Genomic DNA, 13,428 nt, shown 5'->3' on the forward strand with positions numbered 1-13,428 from the left:
TTGTTCTGCCCAACAGATTTTTGAGCAGTGATATAAGTTCTTAACCAAATAGCAGTTCAAATAACTGTGATGCAAAAACTCTGGCAGAAACAAGCCAGTGGCATCAAAGCATCCACCTACCTTCATTGTGGTAATACTTCAACAGTACTGAAGGAAAATTAAGCAACAGTAGCAAGTACTCACATAGGACTATGTCTAGCTGACATTTTTATATTTCACTAGGGAGAAACAGCTCACTTTGAATATCTGAATTGCCCATTACATTCTTCTTCTATTACTGGCTTGGACACCTGCATTCGCAAGCCCCTTGTTGCTACATGTTCATTGGATAAATCTGTCCGCATCTGGAACTATGAAAACAAGTAAGAAGCCATATTCTGCTGCACTGTTTTTGGTTACTATGCATATGGTCCCAATTCCCTGAAGAGAGAACAAGCAATCATAAGGGGCAAGTGTCAGCCTTATTCTACTAAACAGCAAGTGCTTATATTTGCTCAGAAAATAGAGTACTACTAAGAGATGATGGTTAGAATAGAAATGAGTCTATCTCTTTGTCTACTGACTGGCAAGATTCAAATATATTTGTAATGGTTCGATAGGGAAGGTTCAAAGAGGACGCACATACCTGCAGCAGGTCACAGGAATACTGCATATGTTGCATAACTATATGTAATTATTCTATACCTAGAAAAAATTGTATATTTAAAGTTGAGAGACTTAGGAAGCCTGTTGATTCTTACATTTTTTCATGTATCAGTAGAAAGCTTTTCTTTAGAAGTGTCTAATTTAAATATATTTATGTAGAAGCAAAACACTTTCATTGGTTCTTCTTAGGACAAAATACTAAGTATTTATTTACTTATACTCTGTTCTTCTCCCCAATGGGCATCCAAAGCTGTTTACATAATTCCTCCATTGTATCATCACAATAATCCTGTGAGGTAGGTTAGGTTGAGAGTATGCAACTGGCCCAAGGTCATCCAGCAAACTTCCATGGCAGATTGGGGATTCAGATCTGGGTCTCTCAGATTCTAGTCCAACATGCTAACTACTACACCACACTTGATCTTAAATGAAACATAATTAGTTTAAATTACAATAATATTGTGCATATTTATATCTATCGACCTATCAATGAAAAGCAACAGTTTACTCAAGATGGTGAATTCCAGCAATTCCTGCCCCCCAAAGCAATCTGCTGTACCACATCTCATGTCTTTATTGATTGTCCTTTGAATCTCAAGAATGGCTTTTTGGTGGGAGGGGGCACAGCAGTCTGCCTTGAGAAGAGGGAGAGAAGCAGCAAAGAGCTGTTCTTTCCTTTTGCAGTTTAGCTTCAGACCATTTTTTCCAAAGAGAAAATCCACCATGTAGGACTAGCTGGGAAATCTGAACATGGAATTATATATTCCATCATAGATCTTTCATGTGCTATAGATAGCATAAGTGAACACTGAAGCAATAAGAAGAATCAATCGCTAGGAGTATCCCAGAAGAATTGAGAAAATAGCTGTATAGAGGGGAAACTGTTGGTGGGATCCAAAGTGTCATCAGTAGAGCTTTGCAAATGCTGTCCAACTGAAGCCCACCAAGCTTTTTGCAACAGTGCTCCTGAGAACAGGGAGCCCTCAGGATCAGTATTGAGGATAATAAGCAAATATTGTGGGTTTCAGGACAACTTTCAAGGGATATAAACCTAACAAATTAAAACAGGGCAGTTGAATCTGCTCAGCTTTGTCTAACCCATTCAGAAATAATGACTGAAATAGTCTCATACTAACCATTCTAGCCTAATCAGCATTTTGCAGGGAGTAGCACTAATTGCAGGTTTGCAGGGGAGAAGGCTGAGCTGTGCATTGACTGTTATGTCTGTTCTCTCTGCAGCTCACTGGACCTGTACAAGGAGTACCAAGAGGAGGCATATGCACTGTCTCTTCACCCTAGTGGCCTGTACGTTTTGGTTGGCTTTGCTGACAAACTCCGACTCATGAATCTGCTAATTGATGACATCCGAACTTTTAAGGACTTTACCATACGAGGCTGCAGGGAGGTGAGAAGTAAATGAGTAGCATGTATGGGGGCACAAGAAGGAAAGGAAGAGTGTGGATTGTGAACATATGGGAAGATGCCAGGGCAGGTAGGAAAAGGAGCATTTTCTGACTGGTAACTTGCATCTAGGTACAAAAAAATGATAAGAATATGGACTACTGGAGGCTGCTTTCCAGGTATTCTGGGTAACTGTTAGTTTCTGGGTAACTGTTGCTTTCATAAAAATATTGCCTTATGTGTGTCTTCTTTGCTTCATATTGGTTTCTGCTTCTCACTGCAGTGCGTTTTCAGTAATGGGGGTCACCTATTTGCAGCAGTAAATGGAAATGTAATTCACATTTACTCCTCCACAACTTTTGAGAATGTCATTAACTTGAAAGGACACAATGGGAAGGTCAGTGAATGTCATCTATAATAGTAATAAAGTGTATTGAACAGAATGTATCTTAAATTCCAAACGAACAAGATCTCACAAGATGCTAGACATTTATTTATATTGGAAATTGGAACAATAAGGAGAACACCCTAGTAGAGGAGCAGGCAGGATTCAGAAGTGGGCACTTTACAATGGTTCAGTGCCTGATTCTGCACCACTTAGTGGATACACTTCCAGACTAATGTTTCCTCTAAGCTGCAGAGTCTTGTGAGCAAAAATTCTACTTTATGAACTACTGGCATTAAAGTTGTGTGCTCTGGAATCATCCTTCCTGAGCTAAGACAAAAATATGTGAGCTGAAGGCTAAAAGTCTGTGAGCTAGCTCATGCTAACTCAGCTTAGAGGGAACACTGTCCCAGACCATATGGTTCCATGGACAGTATGGAGCACTATATGCAGCTTTTGTAGATTACAGGATGGCATTCAATAGTATATCATGCAATAGGCTTTGGTCAAAACTTGAGACCTCCTCAATAGACTGCAGACCTTTTGCTTTTATTTGTGCACTTCATGAGAACAACAACCTGTCTGTGAGATGTAATCTGTGAGGGCATTTGTCCCACAAAATCCCAGGTAGGAGAGGAATGAAACAAGGCTGCATTCTTGCCCCCTTATTATTTAACATATATAAATTCTATGGTCCAGACATTATCCAACCCTGATTCCCATCCACCAAAATTGGCCAAAAGAACCAATCCCTACACTTTTGTATGCTGATTACACGGTCATCTTTTCAAATTTCAAGTTTTTTATTAAGTTTAAACAGAAGGGGAGGGGGGAGAGAGAGAGAACAATACCAAAGAAAAATAAAATATACACGCTACAGTTATTTCTACTACAGAAAAAGCTATAAGATTCATTATACTTGCAAGCTACTGTATCTTAACCAAATATTACCATTAAATTCTACAAACGTTTTGTGACCTTTTATGATTTCTTACAGTTCTGTAAAACAAATTATAGATCATATCCATTTGTCCTTAATACATATAACAAGAAAGAAGGAAATGAAAAGAGGAAGGAAAAATAACAAGCAGAATAATTAAAAACAAGAAAAAAGGAAAATGTGAAGGAGAAAGTGAGGAAAGATTTTTAGTCTGTCATACAAGCTCTTTACTGCCAAAAAATAAGATAACTTCTCAATACAACCCTTTGACCATCTATACTAACGAGAATTCCAAGCAAAATGTGAAAAGCAAATCTCCAATGTTATACAGCATATCTATTCTCTAGGATACCATAAATTGATAACAGTGAAGCATACACTAAAAAAAGTTATTCAAAATTAATTAAACATTCTTGGAGACAACATTTGCCCAAATGCCATAGTACTTATAAAGAGAGGAGAGAAAACAAGTCTTAATCTACCATACAAGCTTGTTTACTACCCAAGAAAGAGAGAATGCTTAATTATGACATAACCTCCAATAAGTTGCTTTAACCAAATTTGAACAGAAAAAAATACTAAAATAATTCTTTACATGGCTAAAATTTCGTCTAATTTACTATAAGCCAATAGATAGAAGACATCTCTCTTAAATACTATTCAAATCAATTTAAATTATTAGGGACAATGCCTACCCAATATTCAAACATATGTAAAAGCAGAAGAAGAGAGAAAAGTACATTCAAAAATATCAAAACAAAGATGCTTCCAAATTGTGGTCAACTTCTAATTTGTAAAATTATAAGTAACTTTTAATACTTCTAGTTTCACTGAGGACTTAGCGTCTAGAAATAAAATATGGCAAAAATGAACAATCAGGTGTCGGATAGATTTTGGAAATTTAAATGCCATGAAGGATCTTTCTACCATATGTGGTGGACTTGCAAAAAGGCGAAACAATTTTGGCAAATGATTCAGCAAGAGATTTGGAAAGTTTTGGGATATAATATCAAGAAGGCACCAGATATCTTTTTGTTGAGATTACAAATGGAAAAATGTCAAAAGCAAGATAGAACAATAATTTGGTATATGCTTTCAGCTGCACGGATATTATATGTGCAAATGTGGAAATAAGACAAAATACTAGAAATGTGGGAATGGACTTTGAAAGTCATGCACTGGAGTGAAATGGACAAACTTACAAGAATCTTAAAAGAACAAGATCTAGAGAAGTTTAAAAACAAGTGGGGAAAGGTTCAAAAATATATGGAAAAACAATGGAACGTTAAAGGACATTTGGTGATCTTTGACAATGGTTAATCTTTAAAGAAACTATATATGGATTACAGTTTTTTAAAAAAAGTAGGATTAGTGGATTATAACTGTTTCATTTACTTGCTAATTTCTAAGAACTACCATGAAGATGGATTATAATTATAACCTTGGGGGTTTTTGGAGAAAGATTCTTTAATAGATAGAGTTTATTACCTTATAACAAACTAAATTAAATAGTAATATGGAGATGTCTGTTAAGGGGGTAGGCACTGCTGGAGGTCACCAAAAAGGGTGTGTGTGTGGAGAAAATGTTATATATGTGTATTAACATTTAATGACAAATGATAACATACCATTACAATATATTACATTATAATAAATTGTTTTTTAAAAAAAGAAATAAAATATAAACTATCCCTTTAGCTATTCAAAATATTTGTCTCTATAATTTGTTATTAGCTATTGTTTTATCCTTTTAATATTTTCTCCCCAGTGTACTTTAAGTTTTTTTAAGAAGCACCCTCTTTATAAAAAATGCTTATAAAACCTTCAATATCATCATTTCCTAGAATCCAGCCTATTTTTCCATCCAATTCCCTATTTTTAATTTAATGTTCATACAAACCTACAAATCCCCTGGTTTAGACTTTAATTTATACCATCCAACTGAAAAATTTAAAAATAAATGATAAAGCCCTAAAGATCCAAATTTCCAAAATAATACACCAATTCCATGAAGATATGCCAGTGTTATCCAAATGAAGATGCCAGAGCTCGTAGGCTTTTCTTTTTGAAATTTTTCCAAGTTTTAATTGTCTTGGAGATTGCCATAGAACTGTGGATTTTTGTTGAATCTGCCAGTTCTCCCCTTAGGTTGCTCTTCAGTACAACAAGAAACATTGAAGCCAAAACAACGTCACTCCCCTTTGTGTTACTCTTGATAGGTTGTAGTTTGGATTTCTGCTGTGAAACTGCAAATGTTACCGCCATTTTGAGATTACACAAAACATTTTCAGATACTTGTTTGTTCACTTTTCCCAGCTCATTAGGAAGATCTTGATTGTCTTGGTCTATCTGCTCCTATATAATTGCAGCCTCATTACATTTAACCAGAAACTTCTGCACCAGATCTGTTATCAGCTCCTTTAAGCAACCAATTCCCTGTTTTATAGAGGATAAGGTAGCCATAAAATCATCCATTTTTACTTGCTGTGTCATCTTTCCACAAAATAATTCAGTTCAATAGTGAAAGCTGAATAACACCTCAAAGTCCCAAATTAACAAATCCTTCCAAATTTCCACATAAAATATATTTTTCTCTTACATTCCAGTTTGACTCAATTCAGTCCCAATAAGTCCTCAAATGCACTTCTCCCTTTTAACATCAGTCAGCCTGTGTTCAAGTTGTAATATGATATGTTGTTTAGTTTTAAACTAAGTCAGCCCAAATCTGTTCGTTCTTTCCCCTCTTCCCCCTCTTTCAGAACAGTCCAAGTTGGTTTTGAAATAAAGATTTCAGTAGTCGGTAAAGTTGTAGATCAGACTTACTTGCAAGGTTCCGTTTTGATAGTTGTAGAAAAAAAGATGCTTTGAAAGATCGTTAGCATGAAAAAGAGAAGAAGCTGGCGGTCATCTCTGTTACCATTCAGAGATGGTGATCAAAGCAGCAGGGCATTGCAACAGCTGCTCAGGGAGTCAGTCACCATTGAACTCCAGAGCCTTGTCAATCTGCATGCCTTCCAAGACCCTCCCAGAGTCTTGGAGTCGAGTCTTCTTGCCAGAAGACTCCCCAACTGCCAGATTTATGAGCAGCCGAGGAGGGCTGCTCCTCACACTGAGATGCCAGAACCAGAAGCTCGAAGAGTCTACACGGCCATCTTGTCCCACACCCAAGTGAAGCTGAGAAGAGCACTATGGGCCTTCACAGCTTATTGTAAACAGGAACATTTAACTATTAACTTTACTAAAATGAAAATACTCATTTTTGCCAAAATGCCTGTCAAACACAAGTGGGTGATTGATGGCCTAGGATAGATCAAATTAAAGTGTTTAGTTACATAGACATTACATTTCAGTCTTCTGGTTCAAGACAGCACATCTATCTCATGCTATGGAATCTGCCCAAAGAACAGCCCTGGCAACTTTGAGATTTTTCTTCACAGAAGGGGGTTCCAACATTCCATGCATGTTGAAAATTTTTTGGAGTAAGGTGGTCCCGCAGCTCATGTATGGATCACAGGTTTTCCTATATAATAACTACCATATAGGGTTGCCAAGTCCAATTCAAGAAATATCTGGGGAATTTGGGGGTGGAGCCTGGAGCAAGGGTGTGACAAGCATAATTGAACTCCAAAGGGAGTTCTGGCCATCACATTTAAAGGGACCACATACCTTTTAAATGCCTTCCTTCCATAGGAAATAATGAAGGATAGGGGCACCTTCTTTTGGGGCACATAGAATTGGACTGTCTGGTCCAATCTTTTTGAAACTTTTTTTTTAATTTATACTTTATTAAGTTTTTTCATAAAGCATATCACGGACATTCATTCCGTCGAACGAACAGAGGCACTCATCCTACACCCTGTGCACCACCAACATGTATTCTCCTAATCTAAACTGCCTGTAACTTGATCGACTTAATTAGATGTCGGCATGCCAATTCCCCAGCCCGGGCACCCCTGGGCAGACAAATCCCAGACTTCAAGGTGCGGCGCATTGAGTATTAGATGCTTCTAAAAAGGCCGACCAAATCTTTTCAAATTGTTGTTGTTGACATTGCTGGCGATATGCTATCCTTTCTTGCACAGCCAAAGCATACATTCCCTCGAGCCAAGTAGTAATCGTGCCAGTGAAGTCTTCACACCACTGCCACAGGATAAGCCACTTCGCAATCATTATCGCACGTGCCGCCCATCTTCACTGCCAACGAGTCAATGGCGAGGTCGACAGGAAATAGTTCAATAATATCTGCATGGCAGAAATGGACTGGTCAATATTAAGTACCTGTTGCATCCATCAAGCGATCCCATCCCAAAAATTTTGTAGCGTCAGGCATTTCCACAGCATGTGAACCAGGCCCGCCTCTAGACGTAGACACCGCCAACAAGCCAAAGATTCAGCCAAACCATGCTTATAAAGGCGGAGAGGAGTCCAATAAATCCTGAACAAAAGCTTTTGTTGAATTAAAATCAAACGAAGATCTTTCGAACAATGTAAAAAATGCTGGAGACCACTGCAAATAGCTGCCCATTGAAAAGGGTAAATAGGGCAGTTAATTTCCTCGCTCCATTGACATCGCAAATCTTCCATAGAGTATTGCAAGTCTTTTTTCAGACATGAATATAAAACACGGACTGGCTTATTTTGTTCTATTGCATGTTCTAGAGTCTGCAGGAGAGGCAGGGCATCCGGAACAGCCAAGGTGTCTATGCCGAAAGAAGTAGACAGTGAATGCTTCAGTTGCTGGAATTGCAGCCATTGGTTAGCTGGTAACCCAAAGGCACTTTGTAGATCCTCAAAAGAGAGAAACGTGTCCTCATTGCTATCTTTAAGCTGATTGAGAGTTAAGAGACCCCTCTGTGCCCACGGCTTCCAGATCACCGGCCGTCCCCTATCTTCACTTCAGGGTTGTCCCAAAGGGTCATCCAACTATGGATGTAGTTGTCAAATCCATAGGTATCACCCAAATATTGCCATGTTTGTCTTGTCGCCCGAATCGATGGAAGAGCCGACTCTCCCTGATGGTATGTTGACCCGAGCGCGTTCCATGTCGACAAAGGAGTAAGAACAGCAGTTTCCAAGTTCATCCAGGGAGACTCAACAAGATAATTAAGTGGAGCCCATCGCTGAATACCAGCCAGCAAGTATGCCCGATGGTATAGGCATAAGTTTGGCAAGCCAAATCCACCTCGGTCAAATAGTAACTGTAGACGTGCCCACGACAGCCGAGGGGGTTTCCCCTCCTACAGGAAATTCATTAATATTGAGTTGATTTTTCGAAACCACTTCTGCAGTATATATTGATGGATACCACGCAACACATAAAAAAAACGGGGATAGATGATCATCTTCAGAGCATTTATTTTACCTCAAAGCGACAAGGGGATAGCGGACCATCGCTCTAGCTCCAGCTGTATTTTCCCTATTACTTTATTTAAGTTTAACGATATCAGCATCTTAGGCTGTTTAGGAATAAGAATACCCAAATAAATAATAAAAGCCTCTTGAACTGAGAACTGCCCAATGTCTCCCATCAGTGCCACTTCGCCCCCGATCTGTAAAATTTCTGATTTTTGCCAATTAATTTTATAACCGGACAACCTGCTGAAGTAATTTGCCAGTTGAATAATCACTGGTATCGATATTTCCGGCTGCGTGATGGTGAGGATGGCGTCGTCAGCATATAACAAAATCTTAAATGTCTGTGATTGGTAACACATGCCATGGATATTGTCATTCAGTCGAACCGCCCTAGCGAATGGTTCCAAACAAAGATCAAAGAGAAGAGGGGATAGCGGGCACCCCTGTCTGGTGCCGCACCGAAGGTTAATTGACGCCGAAAGGTGACCATTCACCCGCACCCTTGACGTAGCGGACTTGTAGATCAGGCACATCCAATGAAGGAAATCTTTTTGGAAACCCATATGTTTCTTTTTTTTTTTTTTTCCATTTTTTATTTTATTGTGTCTCAAATATTACATTACATAGAATACATTTCCAATTCTCTTGTGACACCATTTTTACCCCTATTTATATCCCTCCCCCCCACCAAGTGACCATACTAAAGTTACAATTAAATTTTTAACCATGAGCACACTTTTCCCAATTTTTCAAATATAGCTTTGTTGGCTTCCCCCTTAAATACCCATGAGAAGTATATATCCCATTTCTCTTTTATCTCTTCAATTTTTCTATCCCATATCTTATCTTGTTTTAAACATTCTAATATATCTGATTGTATATATTCATACAAATAATTGTTCCATCTTTCCAGGGTCCATTTTAAGCTCTCCTTCCAACCATATGCTATCACTGCATGTGCTGCTAATATCATTGCTTTGAAAATGCTCTGGTTTTGTTTCTCAATTTTATTGTTTTCCAGTACCCCCATAAATAACAACTCCCCATCTATATCAATATTAAACTTGCATACCCCCACTATTTTTCCCCGAATTTTCCCCCAAAACTCTATAACCTTGGGGCACTCCCACCATAAGTGGGAGTACCACCCTTCTTTTGCATTGCAGTGCCAACAATTTGGTTTCATCCCTTTAATCATATATGCCAATTGAGCCGGCGTCCTATACCATTTCAAGATTATCTTCCTTTCCAGTTCTCTATATTTCTCTATCTTAATTTTCTTCAAATTCATCATTAACTTATTCACCTCCCCATCAGTTATTTGTTTTTCTTTATTCCATTTGTTCTTTAAGGTTCTATACATGAACTCCTTATCTTTTACCAATTCAAGGTAAATAATCCCTGACAGTCCTTTCTTCCTTTCATCCACATATAGTACCTTTTCTATAAAATTGTCATCTCTTTTAATAGCATCTTTGTACTTTTCTTGTCGGATTGTTTCATATAATCCCATTAGATTTAACCAATATTGTTTCCCTATCTTACAGTTCAACTCCTGAAGTGGTAATAAGGCCCCTTGGCTATTGTACAAATCCTTGACTCTTATTATGTCTTCCCTTTGCAGCTCTTCATAGAATTTTGGGTTCATCTCTTTTTCCCAGATATCCTTAAGTGGGGTCCATTTCGAGGTTAAAGGCATTAAGATCTTTTTCCACCTCTTCCACACAATTAAAGCTATTTTTCTTGGACCTTCGGTTTGTATCGTTACCTTTTTTATCTCTCTCGTGTAAATTCCACTACTACCTGCTCCCTTATTGACTGCAGATTCAAGTCTTACCCATTTATCCCCTTTCCTCCATTCTAGCTCCATCAATGCTTTCAACTGAACTGCATCATAATAAGCTTGTAAATATGGAACTCCCCATCCTAGTTCATCTTGGGGCATATATATCAACTTTTTTTGTATTCTTGCTTTTTTCCGACCAAAGACCCAATTTTTAATATGTTCATCCCATTTCCTTATCGTTTCCTGATCTAATCTTATAGGAAGTACTTGAAATAAATATAGCAGCTTTGGGAGTATAAACATTTTTATTGCTCTAATTTTCCCTAGGATACTCAGATTTTTGTTCTTCCATTCCTTCAATTTCTTTAAAATCTTTAACCACACCTTATTATAATTCATTTTTTGTAGCCTCTCTATATTTTTATTAAGATAAACTCCTAAATATTTAATTTTGCTAACTCCTGATTTCATCCCCGTTAAGGCTAATATTGCCTTCTTGGTTTCCCCACCTACATTAATAAACATTATTTCTGATTTCTTAATGTTTATTCCCAGTCCCGAACATAACTTAAAATCTTCTAAAATAACTAACAATTCTCGTATTGCCTGCAGTGGATTACTTATTGTCAACAAAATATCGTCCGCAAAAAGGTTTAATTTCAATTCTTCCTTACCTATTTGAAATCCCTGAATTCTACCACTATTTCGTATCCTATCTGCTAGGGGTTCAATTGCTAATGCAAATAACAGAGGGGACAATGGGCAACCTTGCTTTACTCCTCTCTGTATCGAAATTTCTCTAGAGTGCCCATCATTTATTCTAATTACTGCTTTACCCCCCCTATAGATTTCCCTTACAACATTTAAAAAGGGCCCATCAAAACCAAAGTTTTCCAATACCTGCATTAAATAATTGTGATTTACCGTATCAAACGCCTTATACACGTCTAATTTTAACAAGGCTAAAGTTTTCTTATCCTTACAGAACAAAACATTCAATATATTTCTCAATGGATCTGCAATAAATCTACCTCTAACAAAACCATATTGATCTTCCTTAATCAAGTTTGGTAAATATTTTTCTAGTCTATTAGCTAGAATTTTTGTAAATATTTTATAGTCTTGATTCATCAGGCTAATTGGCCTATATGAATTTATTTCTAGGGGATCCTTCTGCGGCTTCAAAATTGGTAAAATTTCAGCTTTTTTCCATGAATCTGGTATTTTCCCCCCTTTTAAAATATAATTAAATAAACTTTGCATTTCTGGTATCATTAACTCTGCCATTTCTTTATAATATTCTGCCGTAAAACCATCCAAACCAGGGGATTTCCTATTTTTTAACCTTTTTAATACCTCTATTATTTCCTGCCGGGTAATTTCTTTATTCAGGCTCTCTCTCTGTTCTATCGTTAATTTATTATCTAACTGTTCCTCGAATCTTTGGTTTTCTCCCGATTTGAATAGTTGTTGATAGAATGTAGCAAATTCCTCTCTTATCCGAGCGTTTTTAAAAAATTGTTTATCCCCATTTCCCTTAATACATCCAATTTTTTGTTTTTCCTTTTTCGTCTTTAAATAATTCGCCATTCTTCTCATTGTATTTATATTAATTCTATGATACTCATTCTTAACTAATATATCCTTTTTCCACATAGATAATGAATCCAAGTTCTCTAAATCTTTTTTAAGTTTTTTGAATAATTCATATGACTGCCTATTATAATTTCCCTGCAGGTCTTTCTGTATTCGTTTAATCTCATTTACTATCCTACTTCTTTCCTTATTATTTTCCTTTCTAATTCTAATTTCCTTAGCTATATAAGCTCCTCTTATAACTGCCTTAGCCGCATCCCAAACTACTCCTTCTGTGGCTGAATTTCTATTTTCTCTAAAATAGCATTCTATATCCCTTCTTAAATCCATCCGATCTTTTCCTGTCAAGGGCAGATATGCCTTATATTTCCAAGTAAACTCTTTTCTCTCTTCACTTATTCTAAATTGCACCTTTAAAGGAGCGTGGTCCGAAATCCATAATGGCTCAGTTACTGCCTTCATCACCTCTAACTCATTTGATTCCTTTACTAAAATATAATCTATATATGAAAAAGTCTTAAATCTATTAGAGAAATATGTAGGTTGAGGATTGTTCCCTTCATATGTGAACACATCTTTCAATTTCCATTTCTTAAATTTCAAGGTTTTACTTTTCTTAAAATCATAATTCATGTCCCCTGCCACTACCACATCCCCTTCATAAAAGTTCTGCAATTTCTGGAATACCTTATTTAAGAAGCTCACCTGACCCACATTTGGGGCATAGATAGATGCTATTGTAAACTTCCTACTATTCAACTTAAATTTCAAAAAAACATATCTCCCCTCTAAATCAGATATTTGATCCAGTACTTCTAACTTCAAGCTAGAATGTGTAAGTATCGCTACCCCTCTTGCCTTCCTAGTTCCTCTTGCTTCCACCCTTGTTTCCCATAGTGTAGAGTTTAGTAGGGGTTTTTTATCTTTTTTACCTTTATGGGTCTCCTGGAGACACACTATATCTATTCCCTGTTTTTTTAGCATATTTTTCAGTCTATACCTTTTTAAATCTGAAGCCAACCCATTTATATTTAAAGATAATATTTTAATTGTCTCAACCATTTTCCTTTGTAAATTTCATACATATGTGCTCATTTCTATCCTCTCTTACTTGATGGTCACTACCTTTCCCCTTCCCCCTCCCCGAAGAAGAACCCTCAAAGGGTATACAGGTGGCATAACCTCCTGACCTCTTCGTTGCTAAGTTGGGGTCCACGTTCCTTTCCCTTCCTCCCTATCTAATTAATATAACTCATTTCAATATTTCTCTATAAGCCATCTTATTCCAAAAAAATTTTTTTTTTTTTAAAGTAAACTGAA

The 13,428-nt window shown here is 37.0% G+C and overlaps 1 protein-coding gene across 1 annotated transcript in view; it reads left to right on the forward strand.

The window, feature by feature from the left end:
- CFAP57 (cilia and flagella associated protein 57) overlaps window positions 1–13,428 on the forward strand; it is a 47,668-nt gene that overhangs the window by 6,624 nt on the left and 27,616 nt on the right. The window contains exons 6-8 of the mRNA XM_060231631.1: window positions 223–362; window positions 1,885–2,050; window positions 2,330–2,443. Coding sequence (XP_060087614.1) covers window positions 223–362; window positions 1,885–2,050; window positions 2,330–2,443 — 420 coding nt within the window. The remainder of the gene's footprint in view (window positions 1–222; window positions 363–1,884; window positions 2,051–2,329; window positions 2,444–13,428) is intronic.

Source organism: Heteronotia binoei, chromosome 2, assembly GCF_032191835.1.
Source record: "Heteronotia binoei isolate CCM8104 ecotype False Entrance Well chromosome 2, APGP_CSIRO_Hbin_v1, whole genome shotgun sequence".
Lineage (NCBI taxonomy): Eukaryota > Metazoa > Chordata > Lepidosauria > Squamata > Gekkonidae > Heteronotia > Heteronotia binoei.